Raw genomic sequence first — 27,954 nt, forward strand, 5'->3', positions numbered from 1 at the left:
CCGCCGCCAAGCCCCACCCCAAGCCCCACCCCTTGCCTGTTGTCGCGCTCGCGGACGGCTGTGGTGTTTTGGCCCATGGGCGGAGCCGTAGTTACGGTCTACTGGGGCGTCGTCCGTAGCCCGGGAGCCGGGTGTGTGGAATCGCGGCCCGAGGTTCGCTATGTCTGAGGAGGAAGCGAGGCAGAGCGGAGGCTCCTCGCAGGCCGGCGCCGTGACTGTCAGCGACGTCCAGGAGCTGATGCGGCGCAAGGAGGAGATAGAGGCGCAGATCAAGGCCAACTATGACGTGCTAGAAAGCGTGAGTGTGGGTTCGGGGCGCCCCAGGTCGCCTAACCTGGCCCCCCGTCTCTGGAGGACTGGGAAGCCAGGGCCGCCTCAACTTGGGCGTTCCGCAATGGATCTTCTCCCTGGGAGGCCCAAGGCGCTGCAAGTGCGGCCTCTGTCGGCACAAGAAGGCAGTTAAAGAACCTTAGTAACTTAACAGTTAGCTATATTGATATCCAGCAAGCGTTTATGGAGCCCTACTGTGTGCTAGGCGCTGGTTTAAGTGCTGTGCATTGTTGAGTTCATTTAATCCTCACAACAACCCTTTGAGATGGATGCTGTTACTTTCTCCATTTTAGGGAGGGGGAAACAGGTGTTACTTGGTGATTGAACAGCTGTCATGTGCTTCGCTGACTGCCTTCTCTTAATTTTGTATTTTTTGTAAAGACAGAGTCTCGCTCTGTTGCCCAGGTTGGTATCGAACTGTTGGCCTCAAGCGATCCTCCCGTTTCGGCCTTTCAAAGTGCTGGGATGACAGGCGTGAGCTACTGCACCTGGCATTTGCTGATTGCATCATAACTTCTTAAACTTCAGTGTGTATGTGAATTACCTGGAGATCTTATTAAAATGAAGATTTTGTTTGAGGCAAGGGATCAGATTCTGCATTTGTAGTCAACTCCCAGCAATGCTGATGCTAGAGGTCTAAGGACCGGACTTTGAGTGACAAATAAGGCTCATCCTTATTGCATAAGGAGGAAACTGAGGCCCAGAGTGGGGCAAACGCCTATCTAAGGTCATGCAGGTTGGAATTGGCAGCGATGGGTCTGGCTCAAAAGCTGATGCAGATTTTCTTATGCCACCTAGTATAAAATCACAAATCAGTTCGCAGAGGAAGATTCAATTAATTACGCCCAAGTAGGGTGGGATGGAATGCATTTTAGGTGATGTAAATGAAGTTTCTTTTTTTTTTTGGTTTGAGACAGAGTCCCGCTTTGTCACCCAGGCTGGAGTGCAGTGGCTCAATCTCGGCTCACTGCAGCCTCCGCCTCCCGGGTTCAAATGATTCTCCTGCCTCAGCCTCCTGAGTGGTAGGGATTACAGGCGTGGGCTGGTATGCCAGGCTAATTTTGTATTTTAAGTAGAGACAGGGTTTCACCATGTTGGTCATGGCGGTGTTGAACTCCTGACCTCAGGTGATCCGCCCACCTCGGCCTTCCCAAGTGCTGGGATTACAGGTGTGAGCCACTGCGTCTGGCCATAAGATGAAGTTTCATACGGAGGGCCAGAGAACCATTTTACTGGGTACTGACTGTATGCTTAAAGTGGCATTCAGACCTCAGGTCTGTTCCATTCAGAACCTGTGCTTTCAAGCGAATTACCAGCAATTTCTCAAACTTTAGTTTATTTTCTACCACATGCAGGATACTATATGCATATACCACTTGTACTGTTATTCCTTTTATATTTTTATTTAAATAGATCTACTTTTAATCTTTTTTTTTTTTTTTTTTTTTTGAGACAGAGTCTCGCTTAGTCGCCCAGGCTGGAGTGCAATGGTGCGATCTCGGCTCACTGCAAGCTCCGCCTCCCGGGTTCACGCCATCCTCCTGCCTCAGCCTCCCGAGTAGCTGGGACTACAGGCGCCCGCCGCCTCGCCCGGCTAATTTTTTGCATTTTTAGTAGAGACGGGGTTTCACCGTGTTAGCCAGGATGGTCTCGATCTCCTGACCTCGTGATCCGCCCGCCTCGGCCTCCCAAAGTGCTGGGATTACAGGCGTGAGCCACCGCGCCCAGCTACTTTTAATCTTATATAAATGTATTATTATTATTATTATTGAGACAGGGTCTCGCTCTGTTGGCCAGGCTGGAGTTCAGTGGCACCATCTTGGCTCACTGCAGCCTCAACCTCCTGGGCTCAAGCAATCCTCCTACCTCAGCCTCCCAAGTAGCTGAGACTGCAGGTACGTGCCACCATGCCCAGCTAATTTTTATATTTTTTGTAGCTACGAGGTCTTGCTCTGTTGCTCAGACTGGTCTCAAACTCCTGGGCTCAAGCAGTCCTCCTGCCTCTGCCTCCCAAAGTGTTGGAGTCACAGGCATGAGCCACAGTGCCTTGCCCATAAATGTATTTTGAAAGAAAATTTCAAAACTCGGCTACATATGGAAAATGAGAATCTTTTCTCTTAAATATAAGGTCAGATGCTTTGCAGGTTGATATGGCACGTTCGTTGCTTCTGGCTGGCTGCTGTTGCTTGCTGAAGGCTTTCAGCCTGAAACCCTGCTCTGTTTGTTTTTAAAAAGTGGGTTTGGGCCGGGCGTGGTGGCTCACACCCGTAATCCCAGCACTTTGGGAGACTGAGGCGGGTGGATCACCTGAGGTCAGGAGTTTGAGACCAGCCTGGCCAACATGGTGAAATCCCGACTCTACTAAAAATAACAAAAATTAGCCAGGCGTGATGGCGCATGCCTGTAGTCCCAGCTACTTGGGAGGCTGAGGCAGGAGAATCACTCAAACCCGGGAGGTAGAGGTTGCAGTGAGCTGAGATCCTGCCACTGCACTCCAGCCTGGGCGACAGAGCAAGACTCTGTCTCAAAAAAAGAAAAGGGTTTGGGTACAGTGGCTCATTATTTGAGTGGCCAAGGTGGGAAGATCACTTGAGGCCAGAAGTTCAATACCAGCCTCGGTAGCATAGCGAGACTGTGCCTCTACAAAAAAAAAAAAAGTTTTAAAATTAGTTGGGCATGGTGGTGCATGCCTGTAGTCCCAGCTACTTGGGAGGCTGAGGCGGGAGGATTGCTTGAGCCCTGGATGTTGAGGCTGCAGTGAGCTATAATTGCACCACTGCATTCCCTTTTGGGTGACAGAGTGAGATGCTGTCTCTTTTTTTAATTAAAAAAAAAAAAGGCCAGGCATAGTGGCTCACGACTTTAATCCCAGCACTTTGGAAGGCCGAGGCATGTGGGTCATTTGAGGTCAGGCGTTCGAGACCAGCCTGGCCAATGTGGTGAAACCCCATCTCTACTAAAATACAAAAATGAGCCAGGCGTGGTGATACACACCTGTAATCCCAGCTACTCGGGAGGCTGATGCAGGAGAATCGCTTAAACCTGGGAGGTGGAGGTTACAGTGAATCAAGATTGCGCCATGACACTCCAGCCTGGGTGACAGACTCCGTCTCAGGAAAAAAAAAAAAAAAGTGGGCAGCCAAAACTGTAAACTATAAATCTCGTATAATAAAACATAGGAGTAAATCTTCATGACCTTGGATTGGGCAAAGCCTTTTTAGATATGGCACCAAAAACACAAGCTACAAAAGAAAAAATGATAAGTTGGATTTCAACATTTAAAACTGTGTTTCAAAGGACTTAGTAAAGAAAGTGAAAAGATAAGCTCCAGAATAGGAGAAAATATTTGCATATCATTTCTCTGATAAAAGGATAGTATCTAGGCTATAGTAAGAGCTCTTATAACTCAATAATAAAAAGAGAACCAATTAGAAGACAGGGAAAGGATCTGAATAAACATTTCTCCAAAGAAAATATGATCAATAAAAATGGTCAGTGGCCAGGTGTGGTGGCTCATGCCTATAATCCCAGGACTTTGGGAGTCTGAGGCAGGAGGATCACTTGAGGCCAGGGGTTTGAGACTAGCCTGGGCAACACAGTGAGAACCTATCTTTACAAAAAATTAAAAATTAAAGGCTTGGTGCGGTGGCTCACGCCTGTAATCCCAGCACTTTGGGAGGCCGAGGCGGGCGGATCATGAGGTCAGGAGATCGAGACCATCCTGGCTAACACGGTGAAACCCCGTCTCTACTAAAAATACAAAAAAATTAGCCGGGTGAGGTGGCGGGTGCCTGTAGTCCCAGCTACTCCCGGGAGACTGAGGCAGGAGAATGGCATGAACCCGGGAGACAGAGCTTGCAGTGAGTCGAGATCGCACCGCTGCACTCCAGCCTGGGCGACAGAACAAGGCTCTGTCTTAAAACAAAAAATTAAAAATTAGCCAGGTGTGGTGACATGTACCTGTGGTCCCAGCTACTTAGGAGGCTGAGGCAGATTGCTTGAACTCAGGAGTTCAAGGTTGCAGTGAGCTATGAACACACCACTGTACCCCAGCCTGGTCAACAGAAAGAAATCTTGTCTCAAAACAAACAAACAAACACAAAAGCCGTTAACTTTTATACTTTACATGAGTCAGTTATATGGTATCTGAATTATATCTCAATAAAACTTATAAAAATGGAGGGTCCTAGAGATAGCAAGTAACTGGGGTGTTGCAAAGACCAGCACCAAATGGACACTTTTGCCTTGACAATTGAAGGATTGAAGAGAATTGGGAAAGGAATATGTATTTTTGATTCAGGGTTATTTAATGCCCTGTGTGTGAGCTGCCAGTGTTATGGATCCCACCCTTTGAGAAGCATTATCCAATGTGATATTGATTCTCAAAGGCTGGTTAACTCTTAATCACTGTGGGAAGGCAGGAGCAGATACAGGTTTTTAGCCCCTGGGGCATTTCTGCAGTGTCATGGTGAATCCTGTGTTAGGGGAGTATGGAGAACTATCTCCTTGCACAGTGGACAGTAGGTTTGGGTGTAACCCGGAGGCTTCCAGAGAGAAAGGGAGCAAGGCTCTTCTCAGTGCCTGCGTACACTGGCAACTTGTCCCTGGACTGACTAATCCTTACGGCCACTGTTTATGACTATGACTGTGCATAATCGTTTTCTGGGGCCACCATAACACCACAGAGTTGGTGACTTAAAACAGGAATTTACTCTGTGCCAGCTCTGGAGGCCAGAAGTCTGAAATCAAGATGTCAGCAGGGTTGGCTCCTACAGGCTCTGAGAGAGAAGCTTCCAGGCCTTTCTCCCAGCCTCTGGTGGCTGCCGGTGGTCCTTGGCTTACTGCTCTGCCTGCATCTTCACATGGCCTTCCTCCTGTTTCTCTGTCCCACACCTACCTCTGCCTTTCTTTTTTGAGGACACCAGCCACCAGATGAGCTTATCTCGAGATCCTTAACATAATTACATCTACAAAGACTCTTTTTCAAATAAAGTCATATTTACAGGTTCTAGGGGTTAGCATGTGGTTATCTGTTTTTGGGGGCCACTCTTGAACCCACTGCGTTGTGTATGCATGTGGCACTGTGCTGAGTACTCTGTGGGTCAGCTCATTAGGTCTTGCAGCAGGTAAGGAGGGAGGCGAGTGCTCTTACTCCCATTTTATAATTGAGGAAGCTGAGGCTTAGAGAGGAGAAGGTCTCAGCTAAGGATGTCCAGCTTGTACGCGGCAGAATTGAGATTCAAATTAAAGTCTAACCAACTGCACAGCCCCTCCCCTGAGCCATGCGACTGGTTTCACTGCTTTTGTGTACTCTCCTCCAACTCATATCTTTAAAATGTTAAAAAAAAAAAAAAAAAAGAAGAAAAGAAAGGGTTGTTTTGAATAGAGAATACATTCCCAAAGGCAAAATTCAAAACCTACAGAGGGACGTAAAGTGGAGCTTCTTTCTCCCTGCCCTGTCACCCAGCCACCCAGTTCCTCTCCCTGGAGGCAGCTGGTGCTATCACTGTTTCCTTCTTGGAAAGGCCTTTTAGATCTTTTTATTTTCAGAAGACTCAAAGCCCTGCCACAGCTGGATGCCGTTTGGACTTCTCACTCCCCTCTAGCTTCCAGGGCCAGCGGCCAGGTGTCAGCCACCTGTGGGAAGGAGGGTCTGAAGGAGGGGAGGAAGAGGCTGGCCTTGGGGATGATGCTCAAAGGAGTCTTTGGTTTTATCGGCACTGTGTTAACTTCAAAAAAGAATGCAATCATGCATTACTTGCATTAAAAATAAAAAACGAGGCCAGGCCTGGTGGCTCAAGCCTGTAATCCCAGCACTTTGGGAGGCCGAGACGGGCGGATCACGAGGTCAGGAGATCGAGACCATCCTGGCTAACATGATGAAACCCCGTCTCTACTAAAAAATACAAAAAACTAGCCGGGCGAGGTGGCGGGCTCCTGTAGTCCCAGCTACTCAGGAGGCTGAGGCAGGAGAATGGCATAAACCCGGGAGGCGGAGCTTGCAGTGAGCCGAGATCCGGCCACTGCACTCTAGCCTGGGCGACAGAGCGAGACTCCGTCTCAAAAAAAAAAAAAAATAAAAAATAATAAATAAAAACAAAAAATGAAAGACACGGTGCCCACCCCAGGGTAGTTGTGAGGACATGAATAGAGCCCCTGGTCTAAGTGATCGGTATGTGACACTGATACTGTCACCTTTATTATTACTTCAGAGGAGAAGGGTCTTGGGAAAGACATCCTGGGGACATTACACCCATGAGCACCTTTTAACCACATTTCTTTCCTCCAGCAAAAAGGCATTGGGATGAACGAGCCGCTGGTGGACTGTGAGGGCTACCCCCGGTCAGACGTGGACCTGTACCAAGTCCGCACCGCCCGGCACAACATCATATGTGAGTGGCCCTCTTAGAGGACTTTCCCTGCCTTGTGGTGGGAAGTGTTAAAGGCATACAAATAAAACCAAGGATCTGTGTTATCCACTGCCTTCTCTTCTGCCTTGATGGGATTATCTTATCCCCCTCCAAGGACTGAGAACTAAAGGAATGGGCTAGACTCTAAGCTTCTATATTTCTGGTTTCATTTTCTCTCCCTTTTTTTTTTGAGCCAGGGTCTTGCTCTGTCTTCCACACTGGAGTGCAGTGGCGCTAACATGACTCACTACAGTCTCAACTCCCCAGGCTCCAAGTGATCCTCCTGTCTCAGCCTCCCATGTAGCTGGGACTATAGGCGTGTGTCACTGTGCCCGGCTAATTTTTTTTTAGTAGAGACAAGTCATGCTAAGTGGCCCAGGTGAGTCTTGAACTCCTGGACTCAAGTGGTCCTCCTGCCTCGGCCTTCCAAGGTGCTGGGATTACAGGCATGATTTGTTTTTAATTAAAGAGCTAGGAGAGAGTACAGATTGGATAGTATATTTGTTTTCTGTTTCTGCCATAACAAATGACCACAGACTTAGTAACTGGAGATAAGAAATCCAGATGGGTCTCACTGACTAAAATCAAGGTGTTGGCAGGACTGGCTCCTTCTGGAGGATCTAGGGGAGAACCTGTTTCCTGGTCTTTTCTGGTTTCCAAAGGCTGCCCACTGTCCTAGGCTCATGGCTTTGTCCATCTACAAAGCTGGCAATTGCATTTCCCTCACTCTGATTCTGTCATCACATCTCTGTCTCTCACTCTCCTGCCTCCCTCTTGCACCTATAAAGACCTCTGTGATGACACCAGGCCTGCCTGGATAATCCAGGATCATGTCCTCATCTTAAGGTCCTTGATCACATCTTCAGAGCCCCTTTTGCCATGTAAGGTGGCATATTCCCAGGTTCTAGGGGCTAGGATGTGGATGTGTTGGAGGCCGTTATCCACTCAGCCATAGGTAGACAACCGTCTCCACCACAGAGTCCTATTAACATTTATCCTCCACATTTTTCAGTTACTAACTCCTCTTTAATCTATTTGAATCTTGATTCCATCTGCATCACATCTTATTTATTTATTTATTTTTTGAGACAGCGTCTCACTCTGTCACCCAGGTTGGAGTGCAGTGGCACGATCTTGGCTTACTGCAACCTCCACCTCCCGGGTGACAGAGCAAGAGACCATCTCAAAAAAAAAAAAAAAAAATCTGAGTAATTCCTTATTGGTCTTTTTTTGAAAAATCTGTTCTTGGCCGGGTGTGGTGGCTCATGCCTGTAATTCCAGCACTTTGGGAGGCCAAGGCGGGCAGATCACCTGAGGTCAGGAGTTTGAGACTAGCCTGACCAACATGGTGAAATCCTGTCTCTACTAAAAATACAAAAATTAGCTGGATGTGGTGGCACATGCCTGTAATTCCAGCTACTCGGGAGGCTGAGACAGGAGAATCGCTTGAACCCAGTAGGCGGAGGTTGCAGTGAGCCGAGATAGCGCCACTGCACTCCACTCTGGGTGACACAGCAAACAAAACTCTGTCTCAAAAAAAAAAAAAAAAAAAGAATATTCTCACAAGTTTATTTTATTGTACAAAATAACTTTTTTAAAGAACAGTTATAGATTTACATACAAATTGGAAAATAATGGCCTGGCGCGGTGGCTCACGCCTGTAATCCCAGCACTTTGGGAGGCCGAGGTGGGCGGATCACCTGAGGTCGGGAGTTCGAGACTAGCCTGGCCAACATGGAAAAACACCATCTCTACTGAAAATACAAAATTAGCCGGGCATGGTGGTGCGAACCTGTAATCTCAGCTACTCGGGAGGCTGAGGCAGGAGAATCGCTTGAATCCAGGAGGTGGAGGTTGCAGTGAGCTGAGATTGTGCCATTGCACTCCAGCCTGGGCAACAAGAGCGAAACTCTGCTCAAAAAAAAAAATTGGAAAATAATGCAGAGGTCCTTTGGCTTCTGTATGTAGTCTCCTGTGTTGTTAGCAGCATATATACATATATATAATATATATACATATATGTATGTATATATAAAATATACGTGTGTGTATATATAAAATATATATGTGTATAAATGTAAAACACATGTGTATATATGTATATATAATATACATATGTGTATATGTATATGTAATATATGTATATATGTATGTGTATATATAAAATATACACATATGTTAACATATGTTATACATACATGTATAATACATAACATACATGTGTTATACATACTTATATAAATATATACATATATATTTTATACACACATATGTATGTGTGTATATATATACACGTATGTGTATATATTTATGTATATACACACATATGTATATATGCAAAATATACATATCCGTGTGTGTGTATATATATATATTTTGAGACAGAGTCTTCCTCTTTGCCAGGCTGGAGTGCAGTGGTGTGATCTCAGCTCACTGCAACCTCCACCTCCCAGGTTCAAGTGATTCTCTGGCCTCAGCCTCCCGAGTAGCTGGGATTTCAGGTGCCTACCACCACACCTGACTAATTTTTCTTTTTTTTTTTGAGATGGAATCTCACTTAGCCGCCTAGGCTGGAGTGCAGTGGCACGATCTCGGCTCACTCAATGCACCCACCGTCTCCCGGGTTCAAATGATTCTCCCGTCTCAGCCTCCTAAGTAGCTGGGATTACAAGCATCCACCATCAAGCCCTGCTAATTTTTATATTTTAGTAGAGACAGGGTTTCACCATGTTGGCCAGACTGGTCTTGAACTCCTGACCTCAGGTGATCTGCCTGCCTCAGCCTCACAAAATGCTGGGATTATAGGCGTGAGCCACTGCACCTGGCCAACAGCTTATATTAATATGGTATGTTTGTAATTGCAAATTTGTGTTTTGAAATATACTGCAGAAACATTTTGTACTGAAAAAAACCCTTTCAGTAACATTTTGATTAGAATTGTAATATGTTGTAAATAGTCATTCGCTCCATTCCCTAGTAGCTGTGTATTGAGCACTTCCTGTGTGCCAGGCATTGCAGATTCTAGGGATGCTGTGGACCTCTCATCGGGGGGGGGTTTTCTAGTGAAAGTGACCATGTGTTATGTAAGTCTGCCTCCCAGGCACATGTCTCCACTTGTTCAGATCTGGGTTCTTTTCCCACATCTGCTCCTGTGGGTTGAGAACTTGAATCCCTTAACGACTGAGGGTCTCACCTTTGCTCTAAAGTGACAGTGGCAGAGGAGGCAGGTCAGGTAGTATGGCAAGCCCACTGACAGGCACAGGGTATCAAAATACCAGCTGCTGTGCTGGCGTGGCCTGCAGATTGCCATGGTGGTTCACAACATTTTGAATTAGCTGTCTGTACTGAAAAATCAGAGAATTTCACTTCAGACATTCCCATTTTCAGCTTTTCTGGAAAAATCAAAGATTTCATGGCATGGGCTCTTCCTCCCAAACCCCACCAATTGGCAGGAGCCCTGTAGCAGGGGTGCCCTTTGGCCACCTCCCTGTGGACTCCCTCTCCTGGACTGAGTGTCTCCAGGATTACCAGGCTTACGCAGCATTGTTTTTTTTTTTTTTTTTTGAGACTAAGTCTCGCTTTGTTGCCAGGCTGGAGGGCAGTGGCACTATCTCGGCTCGTTGCAACCTCCGCCTCCCGGGTTCAAGCAGTTCTCCTGCTTCAGCCTCCCAAGTAGCTGGGATTACAGGCACATGCCACCACGCCCAGCTCATTTTTGTATTTTTTAGTAGAGACGGGGTTTCACCATGTTGGCTAGGTGATCTCAATCTCTTAACCTCGTGATCCTCTTGCCTTGGCCTCCCAAAGTGCTGAGATTACAGGCGTGAGCCACTGTGCCCGGCTTATGCAGCATTTTTCCTTCTAGAGGATTTCAGAGAAAAGTGAAATCTTGATTACCCCCAGCCTGAGTCATTCATTCACATGACCACAGTGCCAGCCCCTCATATGCCTTTGAGTTCATGCCTGTGGATTCAGCTGGACGTTACCTTCCTTCTGCTTACCTCTCAGGGCTCACCCGAGACAGCACTGCCTTCAGGAAGTTTTCCTTCATCTCCTAGAGTAGGAAGGGCAGACTCTCCTGCTGGCCAGGCCTCCCTGCAGTCATCGGATGTTACTGTAATTACTTATTCTGGAGCTGCTCCTTGCAGGACTGAATATTCCATGAGAGAATGTCCTCTGTCTTGGTCAGAGACTCCTCTTCGCCTCTAGCTGCATGTCTGGCATGTAGTAAGCACTTGTTAACTCTTCAGTGAATGAACGTAGGAGTCTTGTGTCCTCCGCTGTCTTCCTTGGCCCTTGATGTGTGGTTCTCATTCCAGGCCTGCAGAATGATCACAAGGCGGTGATGAAGCAGGTGGAGGAGGCCCTGCACCAGCTGCACGCTCGTGACAAGGAGAAGCAGGCCCGGGACATGGCTGAGGCCCACAAAGAGGCCATGAACCGCAAACTGGACCAGAGTGAGAGCCAGGGCCCTCCACAGGCCTTCGCCAAAGTGAACAGCATCAGCCCTGGCTCCCCAGCCAGCATTGCGGTAATCCAGGGGTTGGCCACTCAAGTCCATGCCCAGGGGACACTGTGGGTCAGGTAGCCTTCAGGGGTGTGGAAAGACAGACCAGTTGTCTCCATGCTGCGGTGCTGAGTTCAGACTAGTTGTCTCCATGCTGCGGTGCTGAGTTCAGTTACTCATTTAATAAACACTGAGTGAGGCCTGCTGTGTATCCAGCCCTGTGCTGGGGGCAGAGTTTTAGAGAGGGGTCAGCCCCGGCTGCCCACTACATTGGTGGGGGAGTGACCTGTTCCCAGTGACAGAAGATGATAAATGTCCCAAGAGAGGGAGAGGATCTCTTCTTGGGGCTTATTTTAGCTGGGCACTGAATGATGAAAATGAGAATGGCATCCTGCCAAATGAATTAGTTATGCATGTTATGTGGTGTGTTAAAAAAAACCTTAGGCTGGGCACAGTGGCTCATGCCTGTAATCCCAACACTTGAGAAGGCTGAGGCTACTTGGAAAGCTGAGGTGGGAGGATCACTTGGGCTCAGGAAGTCGAGGTTGCAGTGAGCTGTAACTGTGCCACTGCACTCCAGCCTGGGTGACAGAGTGAGACCTTGTCTTAAAAAAAATTACAGGCTCACGCCTGTAATCCCAGCACATTGGGAGGCCAAGGCCGGTGGATCACTTGAGGTCAGGAGTTCGAGACCAACCTGGCCAACATGGTGAAACCCCGCCTCCACTAAAAATATGAAAATCATGCCACTGCACTCCAGCCTGCGCAACAGAGTGAGACTCTGTCTCAAAAAAAAAAAAAATTACCCATTTAAAGTGTTTAGTGTTTTTTAGTATATCACAGAGCTATGCATCACCACAATCAATTTTATTTCTATTTAAAAAATTTTCAGCCAGGTGCGGTGGCTCACGCCTGTAATCCCAGCACTTTGGGAGGCTTAGGTGGGTGATCATCTGACGTCAGGAGTTCAAGACCAGCCTGGCCAACATGGCGAAACCCCATCTCTACTAAAAATACAAATGTTAGCCGGGTGTGGTGGCATGTGCCTGTAATCCCAGCTACTCAGGAGGCTGAGGCAGGAGAATCTCATGAACCCAGGAGGTGGAGGTTGCAGTGAGTGGAGATCGTGTCACTACACTCCAGCCTGGTGAGAGAGTGAGACTCTGTCTTAAAAAAAAAAAAAAAGGGGTTTCACTATGTTGCGTAGGTTGGTCTCCACCTTGTGGGCTCAAGTGATTCTACCACCTTGGCGTCCCAAAATGCTGGGATTATAGGCATGAGCCACCATGCCCAGCCATAATCAATTTCAGAACATTGTTCCTGTAAAGAAACTCTATAGTGATTTGCCATCACTTCCCAATCCCCCAGCTCCCTGCACGCAGTTATCTACTTTCTGTCTCTATGGATTTGTCTATTCTGGGCATTTCCTCTAAGTGGAATCATATAATATGTGACCTTTTATGACTGGCTTCTTTCACTTAGCATATTTTCAAGTCATCCATATTGTAGCATGGATCAGTGCTTCATTTGTTTACAGACAGGGTCTTACTCTGTCACCCAGACTTGAGTGCCATGGTGCCATCATAGCTCACTGCAGCCTCAAACTCACAGAGTCAAGTGATCCTCCTACCTCTGCCTCCCAAGCAGCTAGGACTGTAGGCACACGCCACCATGCCTGGTTAATTTTTTATTTCCATTTTTTTTTTTTAGAGATGGGTTCTCACTATGTTGCCCAGGCTGGTCTTGAACTCCCAGCTTCAAGCGATCCTCCTGCCTCGGCCTCCCAAAGTGCTGGAATTACAGGCATGAGCTGCCATGCCTGGCCCTTCATTCCTTTTTACGGCCAAATAATAGTCCACTACCTGGATATATCATATTTTATTTATCCATTTGTCAGTTAATGGGCATTTGGATTGTTACCACTTTTTGCTATTATGAAGAGTGTTGCTGTGAACATTCTTTTTTTTTTTTTTTTTTTTTGACACGGAGTCTCGCTGTGCCTCCCAGACTGGAGTGCAGTCGCACAATCTCGGCTCACTGCAAGCTCCACCTCCCAGGTTCACGCCATTCTCCTGCCTCAGCCTCCCGAGTAGCTGGGACTACAGGCGCCTGCCACCACGCCTGGCTAATTTTTTGTATTTTTAGTAGAGGCGGAGTTTCACCGTGTTAGCCAGGATGGTCTCGATCTCCTGACCTCGTGATCCACCCGCCTCGGCCTCCCAAAGTGCTGGGATTACAGGCGTGAACCACTATGCCCAGCCAGCTGTGAACATTCTTATACATTTTTTTTTGTGGAGATGTAGTTAAATATAATTCCACAGCCACTTCTGGGGTAGGTACTAATCTTTACTCATTTCATCCTCGAGAAAAAGCCTCACAGACCTGAAGTAACTTGTGTCAGGATACATAGTTCCTGACAGGTGGAATGGGGTCCTAAACCCTGGTCCTACCAGTCTTTTTTTTTTTTTTTTTTTTTTTTGAGACGGAGTCTCGCTTTGTGGCCCAGGCTGGAGTGCAGTGGCCGGATCTCAGCTCACTGCAAGCTCCGCCTCCTGGGTTTATGCCATTCTCCTGCCTCAGCCTCCCAAGTAGCTGGGACTACAGGCGCCCGCCACCTCGCCCGGCTAGTTTTTTGTTTTTTTTTTTTTTTTTTTTTGAGACGGAGTCTCGCTCTGTCACCCAAGCTGGAGTGCAGTGGCCGGATCTCAGCTCACTGCAAGCTCCACCTCCCGGGTTCACGCCATTCTCCTGCCTCAGCCTCCCGAGTAGCTGGGACTACAGGCGTCCGCCACCTCGCCCGGCTAGTTTTTTGTATTTTTTAGTAGAGACGGGGTTTCACCATGTTAGCCAGGATGGTCTCGATCTCCTGACCTCGTGATCTGCCCGTCTCGGCCTCCCAAAGTGCTGGGATTACAGGCTTGAGCCACCGCGCCCGGCACCAGTCTTCTTTAATGATCACAAGTCTGTAAGTTGCACAGAAGCTCCATCTCGTTCACTACCCCATCTACAGCATCTACCCCAGTACCAGTTGGCCCACAACAAATATTTGTTAAAGGGGTGAATGAGTGGTCGTCTGTGTTCTTAGGACCTAGAACAAGAGTGTCACTCTAGTCTTGGGTCCACCCTGTGCCTGTGGCTGCTTGTCTGAGGGCTTCTAGGGCAAATGTCTTGTCTAAATATTGACCACTGAATAAAATGGGCCCAGCGTGGCTTGCCTTCTCTTACCCTTGAACCTGGGTTAGGACCCCAGAGAGCAGCATTTGGCCTTTCCCATGCTCCTCAAGGCCTTCACAGTGTCTGGTAATTGCCAGCTCTCAGACATTGGGCAGACCTGGTCATCTTTACTAGAGCTGCCCTCAAAGGAACTCAAGGAGGAGGTGGCCCCATTAGCCACTGCCCCTTCCTGCATGAGATGTCTACATCCCTGACCTCTTTGTTCTGAGCCTACCCTGTAGAAAACAAACTCGTGACTTTGACGTTAAATTGGGTATTGAAGGTTAGAGAACACCAGGAGCACACTGAACCTCTAGCCTGATTTTCCATTTTTCCTTCCCTTTCCAGGGTCTGCAAGTGGATGATGAGATTGTGGAGTTCGGCTCTGTGAACACCCAGAATTTCCAGTCACTTCATAACATTGGCAGTGTGGTGCAGCACAGTGAGGGGGTGAGTGGGGCTACCTGGTGTCTTGGTCTGTTTGGGCTTCTCTAACAGCATGACATAGGCTGGGTGGTTTACAAACTACAGAAGTTCATTTTTCACAGCTCTGGAGGCAGGGAAGTCCAAGATCAAGGCACCAGCCAATTTTGTGTCTGGGGAGGGCTTGCTTCCTAGCTCCTAGGTGGTGCCTTCTTGCTATGTCCTCATCGGAACCCTGGGAGCTCTTGTATAAGGGCACTAATCCCAGTTGGGGCTTCACCTCTCATGACCTAATCACCTCGCAGAGGCCCCACCCCTAATACCATCACATTGGTGGTTAGGATTTCAACATATGAATTTCAGGGGGCCACAGACATTCAGGTCATAGCACACGGCCTCTGGTCTATAGTCCTGGAGTTGCTGGAAGTGTTGCTGAGGCCCTGGACTGCTGCCTTCATGGTGTTGTTCAGCACAGCCCCATTCAAGGCCTTTACACTTGCTATTCCTTCTGCCTAGAATGCTCTTCCTCTTCATCCTCTTTCTGTTTTACACTGGTGACATGCTCTCAGGGGGCCTTTCCTGGCTACCCTAACCTAAATTCCCCTCTCCTCTACCCTGCCTCTGTTTTCATTTAACTAGGTTTCTTAGAGATCTTTTCTTTTCTTTTTTTTTTTCTTTTTTTTTAAAGACAGGGTCATGCTCTGTCACCCAGGCTGGAGTGTGGTGGTGCCATCATAGCCACGTCACTGGCTAATTTTTTTATATTTTGTAGAGGTGGGGTCTTGCTATGTTGTCCAGGCTAGAATTTTTGTTGTTGTTTGTAGCAAAGATCCACACTTTTCAGGAGTGACACTGTGGCAAAGCCCAGGAAAATTATTAACTAAAGTTTTTGGTTCCCAAATGAAGTCTCCAGTTAACCCAACAGTTCTGGATTTTTTGACTCCTGCTCAGCTGCGTGGTTCATCTACTTGTAACGCATCAGTGCAGGCCAGGCCAGGTCAGGTCAGGAGATGGCTCACAGTTGCCTGTGCCCCTGCTAGTGGTCAGGCCATCATTTCTGCACTGATACTGTCATCAAATCTGTAACTTGTATGGATGTTTAAAATGATTTTGTGAAATTTATCAGTTGTTTTGCTTATGGCTCTTGCATTTTGTGTCTGCTTAAAGAATTTTTTTTTTTTTTTTTAAATAAATTCTTGGCCGGGCACGGTGGCTCACACCTGTAATCCCAGAGCTTTGGGAGGCCGAGGTGGGCAGATCATGAGGTCAGGTGATTGAGACCATCCTGGCTAACATGGTGAAACCCCGTCTCTACTAAAAAAACGAAAAATTAGCCGGGCATGGTGGCACACGCCTGTAGTCCCAGCTACTGGGGAGGCTGAGGAAGGAGAATCCCTTGAACCCGGGAGGCGGAGCTTGCAGTGAGCCGAAATCACGCCATTGCACTCCAGCCTGGGTGACAGAGCAAGACTCCATCTCAAAAAAAAAAAAAAAAAGCTTTTAATTCTTTTATTGTTTCATTTTTGTTTTTCCTTTAGTCTATCTGGAATTTATTATTATTATTATTATTATTTTTTTAATTTTTATTTGAGACGGAGTCTCACTCTGTCACCCAGGCTGGAGTGCAGTGGTGCGATCTTGCCTCACTGCAACCTCCGCCTCCCACGTTCAAGTGATTCTCCTGCCTCAGCCTCCTGGGTAGCTGAGATTACAGGTACACTCCACCTTGCCTGGCTAATTTTTGTATTTTTAGTAGAGATGAGGTTTCGCCATGTTGGCCAGGCTGGTCTCGAACTGGCCTCCCAAAGTGCTGGGACTACAGATGTGAGCCACTGTGCCCTGCCTATTTTTATTATTTTTACAACAGTTTTATTGAGATTTAATTCACATACTACACAGTTCACCCATTTAAAGTGGTTTTTAGTGTAGTCACAGAAACCATCACAATTGTACATTTTCATCACCTCTCCTCCTGAGGCAGCCACTTTCCAGCCACGTGTCCTTCAGAAAGACTACAAGCACACAGAGCTGCCAGTTGATTTTAATATTATTAAGGTGTAATTTACCTGCACCAAGATCCACCTTTTTCAGTGTACGGTCCCGTGAGTTTTTCTTTTTTTTTTTAGATGGAGTCTTGCTCTGTCGCCCAGGCTGGAGTGCAGTGGCGCAATCTCGGCTTACTGCAAGCTCTGCCTCCTGGGTTCACGCCATTCTCCTGCCTCTGCCTCCCGAGTAGCTGGGACTACAGGCGTGTGCCACCACGCCCAGCTAATTTTTTGTTTTTTTTAGTAGAGACGGGGTTTCACCATGTTAGCCAGGATAGTCTCAATCACCTGACCTCGTGATCTGTCCACATCGGCCTCCCAAAGCTCTGGGATTACAGGCGCCCGCCACCACGCCCAGCTAATTTTTTTGTATTTTTAGTAGAGACGGGGTTTCACCATGTTAGCCAGAATGGTCTCAATGTCCTGACCTTGTGATCCACCCTACTCAGCCTCCCAAAGTGCTGGCTGGGATTACAGGTGTGAGCCACCGCACCCAGTTGAGTTTTCTTTTCTTTTTTTTTTTTTTTTTTGAGATTGAGTTTTGCTCTTTTGTGCAGTCTGGAGTGCAGTGGCATGATCTCGGCTCACTGCAACCTCTGCCTCCCGGGTTCAAGTGATTCTCCAGCCTCAGTCTCCTAAGTAGTGGGGATTATAGGCGCCCACCACCACACCCAGCTAATTTTTTTTTATTTTTAGTAGAGACAGGGTTTCACCATGTTGGCCAGGCTGGTCTCGAACTCCTAACCTCAGGTGATTCACCCACCTCCCTCCCAGAGTGCTGGGATTACAGGAGTGAGCCACTGTACCTGGCCATTCCCGTGAGTTTTCACAAATGTATGTAATATGTCATTGCCACCACGATGAAGGTGGAGAGCATTCCATCACCCCGTAAAAATTGCCTCAGGTTTCTTTGTAGTTAATCCCTCCCCATCAACTTCCAGAATGTCATAGAGAGAAAAACCAAACAATATATTGCCTTTTGAGTCTGATGTTCTTCACTCAGCACAGTGGATTCTGAGACTTCTGTCTCTTGTGTGGATCTGTAATTCATTTCTGTCTTTTTTTTTTTTTTTTGAGACAGAGTCTCACTCTGTTACCCAGACTGGAGTGCAATGGCGCAATCTCAGCTTACTGCATCCTCTGCCTCCCGGGTTCAAGCAATTCTCCTGCCTCAGCCTCCCTAGTAGCTGGGATTACAGGTGCCCGCCACCACGCCTGGCTAATTTTGTATTTTTAGTAGAGATGGGGGTTTCACCATGTTGGCCAGTCTGGTCTTGAACTCCTGACCTGAGGTCATCCACCTGCCTTGGCCTCCCAAAGTGCTAGGATTACAGGTGTGAGCCACCATCCCTGGCCTAATTTGTTCCTTTTGATTACTAAGTAGTACTACAGGGTGTAGCTGGACCACAGATTATTTTTCCGCTTACTAGTGAGGGATGTTTAGGTTGTTTCCAGTTTTTTGTCCTTACTGAGAAGAGCTGCTGGGTTTTAATCTGTCTTTTCCAGTTAAATGTATTCTCAGCTTCCTTGTAGGCCTATAAATCCTTCTTTATAAAAGCAGTTATTCAATTTTAAGCAAAACGAATTTTTTCTTCATGTGAAATTTCTCGGGGAATTCCAAGATGTCATTGGATAAAAGCTGAGCTGTCTTGGTGGGCTGGAGGATGGAGAAGGTCGCGTGTTGTGAGTAGGGCCTCCCTGGCTTCAGCCTCATTCCCTCAGGGGACCTGAGCTCAGCTGGAGAATCAAGAATCTGTTTTGTGAGTCAAGAAAAAAAAAACCTTGCCTAGCGTGGTGGCTCATGCCTGTAATCCCAGCACTTTGGGAGGCTGAGGCGAGTGGATCACCTGAGGTCAGGAGTTTGAGACCAGCCTGGCCAACATGGTGAAACCCCATCTCTACTAAAAATACAAAATTAGGCCAGGCATGGTGGCTCACACCTGTAATCCCAGCACTTTAAGAGGCTAAAGTGGGCAGATCACAAGGTCATGAGATCGAGACCATCCTGCCCAACATGGTAAAACCCCATCTCTACTAAAAAAAAAAAAAAAAATTAGCCGGGTGTGGTGGTGCGTGCCTGTAGTCCCAGCTACTTGGGCTGCCGAGGCAGGAGAATCACTTGAACCTGGGAGGCGGAGGTTGCAGTGAGCTGAGATTGCGCCACTGCACTCTGGCCTGGGCCACAGAACGAGACTCCATCTCGAAAAAAAAAAAAATTAGCCGGGTGTGTTGGCACTCCTCAGCTACTTGGGAGGCTGAGGCAGGAGAATCGCTTGAACCCAGGAGGCAGAGGTTGCAGTGTGCTGAGATCACGCCACTGCACCCCAGCCTGGGTGACAGAGTGAAGCTCTGTGTCAAAAAAAAAAAAAAAAACACACACACACAAAAAACAACCTCACAGTGTTCTATTGTGAGACATTTAGATAGTTTGCAGTTTTGTGAAGATTAGCACTCTTGCAGATCCATTTCTATTTCTTTTTTAATTTTTTTTGAGACAGAGTTTTTCTCTTGTTGCCTACGCTGAAGTGCAATGGCATGATCTCAGCTCACTGCAACCTCTGCCTCCCAGGTTCAAGCGATTCTCCTGCCTCAGCCTCCGAGTAACTGGGATTATAGGCGCCCGTCACCACGCCCAGCTAATTTTTTGTATTTTTAGTAGAGATGGGGTTTCACCATGTTGGCCAGGCTGGTCTTGAACTCCTGACCTCAGGTGATCCACCTGCCTCGACCTCCCAAAGTGCTGGGATTACAGGCATGAGCCACTGTGCCCAGCCCTTTTTTTTTTTCGGAGATGGAGTCTTGTTCTGTTGCACAGGCTGGAGTACAGTGGTGCTATCTCAGCTCACTGCAACCTCTGCCTCCCGACACCCAGCCTTCTTTAACGAACTTTTTGCAGGTGGGATTTCTAGATCAAATGCATACAGTTTCAAGAGGAAAAAAATCTTTAAAAAAATGTAAGTGACTGGCCGGGCGCGGTGGCTCAAGCCTGTAATCCCAGCACTTTGGGAGGCCGAGACAGGTGGATCACGAGGTCAGGAGATTGAGACCATCCTGGCTAACACGGTGAAACCCCGTCTCTACTAAAAAATACAAAAAACTAGCCGGGCGAGGTGGTGGGCGCCTGTAGTCCCAGCTACTCGGGAGGCTGAGGCAGGAGAATGGTGTAAACCCGGGAGGCGGAGCTTGCAGTGAGCTGAGATCCGGCCACTGCACTCCAGCCCGGGCGACAGAGCCAGACTCCGTCTCAAAAAAAAAAAAAAAAAAAAAAAAATGTAAGTGACTGCTGATGGATAAGAGATTTCTTTTTGGGTGATGAAAATGATCCAGAATTAGATAGTGGTGGTTGTTTATACTAACTACATTGAATATAGTGAACTCTGAATATACTAAAACTAACTTAATTGTATATTTTTAAATGGTGAATTTTATTGTATGCAAATTATGTCTCAGTGATAAAAATAGGCTGGTTGCAGTGGCTCCTGCCTGTATTCCCAACACTTTGGGAGGCCAAGGCGGGAGGATCACTTGAGGCCAGGAGTTTTAGACCAGCCTGGGCAATATTGCGAGACTGTCTCTCCCCAAAATATTAAAAAAAAAATTAGCCAAGCATGGTAGCATGTGCCTGTAGCCCCAGCTGCTCTGGAGGCTGAGACAGGAGGAACACTTGACCCCAGGAGTTCACGGGTACAGTAAGCCAAGGTCACCCCACTGCACTCCAGCCTAGATGATAGAGTGAGACCCTGTCTCAAATAAATAAAATATACATTTATCCTTAAAATCACATAGTGCAATTGTATTTACAAATAAAAGTCCTAGTGTTATAGCTCTAAGAATTTGTCTACCAGGTTTTCCGATCATCACTGGAAATGCCCCCTCTTCCCCAAAGAATTATTTATTTTTTTTTTTGAGACAGAGTTTCGCTCTTGTTGCCCAGGCTGGAGTGCAATGGTGCTATCTTGGCTCACTGCAACCTCTGCCTCCTGGGTTCAAGCAATTCTCCTGCCTCAGCCTCCCGAGTAGCTGGGATTACAGGCATGCACCTCCAAGCCTGGCTAATTTTGTATTTTTAGTAGAGATGGAGTTTCTCCATGTTGGTCAGGCTGGTCTGTAACTCCTGACCTCAGGTGATCCACCTGCTTCAGCCTCTCAAAGTGCTGGGATTATAGGCATGAGCCACCGTGCCTGACCCCAAAATAATTTTTTAAAAAGTCCTGTGTCTCTCCCTTCCTTAGTGCCTTCCACTACACATGCTGGGTCCTGGGCAAGGTACTGGAGCTGTAATGGGGAATGAAACAAATAGGGTCCTTGCCTTGGGAGTGCTTTGGTGGGGGAGCCAGGCCTTAATCAAGTAATCACAGCTGTATAATGATGAACACTGATAAGTGTTAGGAAGGAAGAGTGTTAAGAAGCTCAGAGAGTCAATCATGGGACCCTGATTTGGTTTGGGATTGAAGGAGTGTTCCTCAGGAAGTGACCTTCAGATGTGTATAGAAGTTTCTCTGGTCGGGGGAAAGCTGGCAGGGAGAAAATCCTTCTTAGGCCCTGGGGTGGGAGGATCAAAGAACTCAGAGGAGGGTGGAGCCCAGAGCAGAATGGAGAGAAGGGGAGGAGGCGAGGCGGGGAGGTGTTAAGGTCAGGCCTGTGGTCCTTAGTAAAGATTGTGCTGTATTTTTCCTCAGGTGCGGAAGGGAGCCACCGCATAGTTCCAGGTTGGGGGGTGACAGGGGTAAGAAGCCTTCTCTGGATGTTAAGTAGAGAACAGATTGGAGGGTGATAGAGTTGTAGCAGTCAGTCAAGAGAGGATGGTGGCTGTGACAAATGGGGTGGAGGGAGGGGCCAATCAGACATTTAGGATGTAAAATCCATGAGCCTTAACCTGATGGAGTATGTCAAGGAGGCCTCCAGGTTTCCAGCCTGCCCAGGGGTGTCATTGACAGAACTGGAAGCACATGAGTATGTCCCTCACAGTTTCCGCATGTGGGTGCGTGTGTCTACAGCCACTGCTTTTTTTTTTTTTTTTTTTTTAAGGACAGGATCTCTCTCTCTGCTGCCCAGGCTGGAGTGCAGTGGTGCAATCATAACTCACTGCAGCCTCAAACTCCAGGGCTTGAGCAATCCTCCTGCCTTGGCCTCCCAGGTAGCTGGGACTACAGGTGTGCACCACCATGCCCGGCTAATTTTTTTTTCATTTTATAGAGACAGGGTCTTGCTATGTTGCCCAGGCCGGTCTAGAACTCCTGGGCTCAAATGAGCCTCCGGCCTCAGCCCCTCAAAACACTGGGATTATTAAGCATGAGCCGCCACGCCTAGCTGTGATTGCTTTTTGACAAAGATGACACAGAAAAGGCCTAGTGTACATGTTGCTCTGCATTTCTGCCCACTTTGAAGGGAATTCTGTGTCAGCACATGTGTATCTTCATTCCTTTGAATGATCCCACCATATCCCATTGGTCGGTTCACCATCTTTTACTTAGCCAGCCTCCCATATTCAACATTTAGGTTGTTTCCAGTGTTTGGCCATAACAAGCAGTGGTGTAGTGAGTATCCTTGCCTGTGGGAGAATTTCTGCCGTGTTGCTAGACGTGTCATTACTGAGTTAAAGGCAGTGCACATTTACCCTTCATAGATCTTGTCAAGGTGTCCTCCAAGAAGCTTGTGCCAGTGCACGTTCTCTCAAGTAGCACCCATGAGTGCATCTGTTTCTAGCCCTCCCAACTATATTATAGTCTTCGGCAATGACATAGGTATTCTTTGACAATCTGGTAGGAAATGACTTTTTTTTTTTTTTTGAGATGATGTCTCGCTCTGTCACCAGGCTGGAGTGCAGTAGCGTGATCTCAGCTCACTGCAACCTCCACCTCCTGGGTTCAAGCGATTCTCCTGCCTCAGCCTCCTGAGTAGCTGGGACTACAGATGCCTGCCACCACGCCCAGCTAATTTTTGTATTTTTAGTAGAGACGGGATTTCACCATGTTGGCCAGGACAGTCTCGATCTCTTGACCTCATGATCCTCCTGCCTTGGCCTCCCAAAGTGCTGGGATTACAGGCATGAGCTACTGTGCCTGGCCTATGCTGTATTTTCTTAGATTTAGAGATTCCACTGATAAACCTGACATATTTTTTTTGTGTGTGGTAAATATATATATAATAAAAAAAATTACCATTTTAGGCTGGGAGCGGTGGCTGATGCCTATAATCCCAGCAGTTTGGGAGGCCCAGGTGGGCGGATCACCTGAGGTCAGGAGCTGGAGACCAGCCTGGCCAGCATGGTGAAACCCCATCTCTACTATAAATACAAAATTAGCCGGGCGTCCTGGCGGGCACCTGTAATCCCAGTTACTCTGAAGGCTGAGGCAGGAGAATTGCTTGAACCCGGGAGGCAGAGGTTGCAGTGAGCCGAGATCGCGCCATTGCACTCCAGCCTGGGTGACAAGAGCGAAACTTTGTCTCAAAAAAAAAAAAAAAAAGTTACCATTTTAACCATTAAAAAATCTACGCTTTAGTGGCATTAAGTATGTTCACATTGTTTTACAAACATCACCCCACCCATCTCCCATCTCCAGAACTTTTTCACCCTCCTAAACTGAAACCCAATCTCCATTAAACACTAACTCTCCATTCCCACTTTCCACAGCCCCTGGCACCCACCATCCTACTTTCTGTCTCTATGAATTTGACTACTCCAGGGACCTCATCTAGGTGAAATCTTTACATTCTGTATAGTTTTTTTTGTGTTGTTTTGTTTTTGAGATGGTGTCTCGCTCTGTTGCCCAGGCTGGAGTGCAGTGGCGCAATCTCCACTCACTGCACCCTCCACCTCCCAGGTTTGAGCCATTCTTCTGTCTTAGCCTCCCTGAGTAGCTGGGACTACAGGCGTGTGCCACTAGGCACAGCTAATTTTTTTTTTTTTTTTTTTGAGATAGAGTCTCGCTCTATCGCCCAGGCTGGAGTGCAGCGGCACCATCTTGGCTCACTGCAAACTCCGCCTCCTGGGTTCCTGCCATTCTCTTGCCTCAGCCTCCCGAGTAGCTGGGACTACAGGCGCCTGCCACCAGGCACGGCTAATTTTTGTATTTTTAGTAGAGATGAGGTTTTGCCATGTTGGCCAGGCTGGACTTAAACTCTGCCTGCCAAAGTGCTGGGATTACAGGATACTGTATAGGTTTTTTCTGGCTTATTTCACTTAGCATAATGTCTTCAAGGTTCATCTGTGTTACAGCATATGTCAGAATTTCCTTCCTTTTAAAGGCTGTATAATATTCTACTGTATGTATGCACCACATTATTTTTATCCATTCATTAGTCAATGGACACTGGGATTGCTTACACCTTTTTGTTGTGAACAGTGCTGCTGTGAACATGGTTGTACCAATATCTGTTCAAATCCCTGCTTTCATTTCATTGTATATGTGCCCAGAAATTTAATTGCTGCATCATGTGGTCATTCTATGTTTAAGGTTTCTAAAATTTTTTTTAACTTTAATATATGAACTTTTTTTTTTTTTTTTTTTTTGAGACAGAGTCTCGCTCTGTCGCCCAGGCTGGAGTGCAGTGGTGCGATCTCAGCTCACTGCAAGCTCCACCTCCCGGGTTCACGCCATTCTCCTGCCTCAGCCTCCCGAGTAGCTGGGACTACAGGCGCCCACTACCACGCCTGGCTAATTTTTTGTATTTTCGGTAGAGATGGGGTTTCACTGTGTTAGCCAGGATGGTCTCGATTTCCTGACCTCGTGATCCACCTGTCTCGGCCTCCAAAAGTGCTGGGATTACAGGCATGAGCCACCGTGCCAGGCCTACTCATATTCTAATCAGATTTTTTGTTGATGTTGAGGTATAGGAGTTCTTCATATGTTCTGGATATTAAATCCTTATTAGATATATGATTTGCATGTATTTTCTTTTTTCTTTCTTTCTTTCTTTTTTTTTTTTTAAGACAGAATCTCGCTCTGTCACCCAGGCTGGAGTGCAGTGGTACATTCATGGCTCACTGCAGCCTTGAGCTTCTGGGCTCAAGTGATCCTCCCACCTCAGCCTCCCAAGTAGCTGGGACTACAGATGTGCGCCATCAAACCTGGCTGATTAAAAAAATATATATACTTTTTGTAAAGACGAGATCTCCCTCTGTTGCCTGGCTGGTCTTGAACTTTTGAGCTGAAGCAATCCTCCTGCCTGGGCCCCTGAAAGTATTGGGATTACAGGCGTGAGCCATCGTACCCAGCATGCATGTATATTCTCCTGTCATGTGGGTTGCCTTTTCACTCTGTTCGTAGTGTCATTTGATACATAGAAGTTTTAGATTTTGATGGCATCTTGTTTTGATTATTTTTATTTTTTTGAGACGGGATCTTACTACATTGCCCAGGCTGGAGTGCAGTGGTGCAGTCACAGCTCACTGCAGCCTCGACCTCCCAGACTTGAGCAATCCTCCTGCCTCAGCCCCCCAAGTAACTGGGACTATAGGTGCACATCACAATGCCTCGCTAATCTTTATACTTTTTGTAGAGTCAGGGTTTCACCATGCCCAGCCTGGTCTTCAACTCCTAGGCACAAGTGATCTTCCTGCCTCCCAAAGTGCTAGGATTACTGGCATGAGCCACCATGCCTGGATATCGTATTTTAATTTGTAATTTTCTTTGGTATGTACTCCCCCCGCCTTAATTTTAATTTTTTAAATTAAAGTACTATATACAGGCTGGGTGCGGTGGCTCATGCCTGTAATCCCAGCACTTTGGAGGCCGAGGTGGGTGGATCACCTGAGATCAGGAGTTGAAGACCAGCCTGGACAACATGGTGAAACCCCATCTCTACTAAAAATACAAAAATTATCCGGGTGTGGTGGCGTGTGCCTGTAATCCCAGTTACTCAGGAGGCTGAGGCAGGAGAATCGCTTGAACCCGGGAGGCAGAGGTTGCAGTGAGCCAAGATTGTGCCACTGCACTCCAGCCTACGCGACAGAGAACCCATCTCAAAAAAAAAAAAACAAAAAAAAAACATGCTAGGTATGGTGGCACACACCCAAAATCCCAGCACTTTGGGATGCTGAGGTGGGCAGATCACTTGAGCCCAGGAGTTTGAGACCAGGCTGGCCAATATGGCAAAACCCTGTCTCTACTAAATATACATAAAAAATTAGCTGAGCATGATGCTGCATGCCTGTAGTCCCAGCTACTCAGGAGGCTGAGGCATGAGAATCGCTTGAACCTGGGAGGCTGAGGTTGTGGTGAGCTGAGATTGCACCACTACTCTCCAGCCTGAGCAACAAAGCAAGACTCTATCTCAGAAAAATAAAGCAATACATACTCATGGTTAAAAAATTAATGATATGGAAATATATAAAAGTAAACATCTTCCTCTTATTCCAAAGGACTAATCCTCTCTGGATGTAACCACTCGTAACAAGTTTTTCCATGTTCTTCCAGAAAACTTCACATGCTAGAGCAACACAGGTGTCCTTTTAGAAAATATTATTGGCCGGGCGCGGTGGCTCACGCCTGTAATCCCAGCACTTTGGGAGGCCGAGGCGGGCGGATGACCTGAGATCAGGAGTTCTGAGACCATCCTGGCCAAACATAGTGAAACCCCATCTCTACTAAAAATATAAAAATTAGCCAGGTGTGGTGGCGGGCGCCTGTAGTCCCAGCTACTTGGGAGGCTGAGGCACGAGAATTGCTGGAACCTGGGAAGCAGAGGTTGCAGTGAGCCAAGATTGCGCCACTGCACTCCAGCCTGGGTGATAGAGTGAGACTCTGTCTCAAAAAGAAGGAAAGAAAGAAAGAAAATAAAATGCTATCAAATAGGTTCATACTTTGGTGGGGTTTTTGTTTTGTTTTGACTAAAACCCTTCATTCTCTGTACTGTATTTGAACAATACCTATTGATGGACATTTCTGATGTTCTCAGTTTTTGGATTTCTACACAGCCCTGGAATGAACACTTCATTTGTATGTCATCTTGTAATTGTGTACTATGTACCTTGGACATACCTTTTAAAAATTGTTGGTGGGGGGACACGTATTTTTTGAGGAAGATGGTACTAAGGTCAGCACCCTGGCTGCCCTGAGAGCGCAGTGCCATGTTCCCTACCTTCTCGCCAACCACAGGATTATGCTGAAAATGAAAATCTTTACCAATTTGATAGGCAAAAAATGGGATCTCAGCATTTTAGCCTGTAACTGTGAGTACTAACAAGGCTGAACACAAAACGAGCTTATTTTCTTTTCAGAAGCCCCTGAATGTGACGGTGATCCGCAGCGGGGAGAAACACCAGCTTAGACTTGTTCCAACACGTTGGGCAGGAAAAGGACTGCTGGGGTAAAGTGTCTGTTTCTGTTCATTCTCACTGGGGCATCATTTGAGTGTTTGTTAAACGTGAAGCTGGAGGGGAAGGCTGGGGAGACATTGGGGAATAATGGGAATCCCCAGTTCGTTTGGAAACTGCAGATAAATCCTCGTGGTAGGAACGAGACTACAGCTGTAGAAGCAGAGGGAGCCCCAGTGTCTCTCCTGGGACTCTCCGGTTCATTCATGCACTGGGCATTTGATTTAAAAGAATGAAAGAACATTGGTGAAAAGGTCAGAAGGGCTCGGCCTCTGACCTTCCTATAGGGAGCCTCCAAACTTACGCCATTCCTTTTCTTCTTTCTTCCAGGTGCAACATTATTCCTCTGCAAAGATGATTGTCCCTGAGGAACAGTAACAGGAAAGCATCTTCCCTTGCCCTGGACTTGGGTCTAGGGATTTCCTCCTTGTCTTCTCTCCCTGAAGCATAAGGATCTGGAAGAGGCTTGTAGCCTGAACTTCTGGGTGGTGGCAGTGCTGTGGCCCACTAGTGTAATCTCCCTGGATTAAGACATTCTTAAAAACTTATGCTTGGCCTCTTTCGCAAATTAGGCCACGGCCCTGAATAGGAATTCCCTAAATAGGAACTGTGGGCAAGTGGGCGGAAGTTATTCCGGCAGGTACTGGTGTGATGATGATGATTATTTTTAATAAAGAGTTTTACAGTGCTGATATGACCCTGTTGTCA

At 47.1% G+C, this 27,954-nt stretch overlaps 1 protein-coding gene and 1 non-coding gene across 6 annotated transcripts; both read left to right on the top strand.

Annotated features, from left to right (window-relative positions):
- Positions 1-100: 100 nt before the first annotated feature.
- Positions 101-27,943, top strand: PSMD9 (proteasome 26S subunit, non-ATPase 9). Of its 5 annotated transcripts, none has more exons than XR_013401620.1 (6): positions 101-298; positions 6,620-6,722; positions 11,060-11,271; positions 14,809-16,036; positions 26,634-27,239; positions 27,577-27,943. XR_013401620.1 is itself a non-coding variant. In XM_001096532.5 (6 exons), exons 1-6 carry the CDS (start codon positions 161-163, stop codon positions 27,602-27,604), a joined length of 672 nt encoding a protein of 223 aa, XP_001096532.2. In that variant the 5' UTR covers positions 101-160; the 3' UTR covers positions 27,605-27,943. The 5 variants fall into 5 exon arrangements, 3 of the variants coding, with proteins under 3 accessions (XP_001096532.2, XP_028685852.1, XP_077811693.1); XR_013401619.1 differs by having other exon boundaries at positions 14,809-14,910; positions 27,151-27,296; positions 27,538-27,943; XM_001096532.5 differs by having other exon boundaries at positions 14,809-14,910; positions 27,151-27,239.
- Positions 20,742-20,802, top strand: LOC114671172 (U7 small nuclear RNA). The gene has a single exon (XR_003721061.1). It is a non-coding gene; the product is annotated as a U7 small nuclear RNA (small nuclear RNA).
- Positions 27,944-27,954: the final 11 nt, after the last annotated feature.

This window comes from Macaca mulatta, chromosome 11 (assembly GCF_049350105.2).
Source record: "Macaca mulatta isolate MMU2019108-1 chromosome 11, T2T-MMU8v2.0, whole genome shotgun sequence".
Taxonomy (NCBI): Eukaryota; Metazoa; Chordata; class Mammalia; order Primates; family Cercopithecidae; genus Macaca; species Macaca mulatta.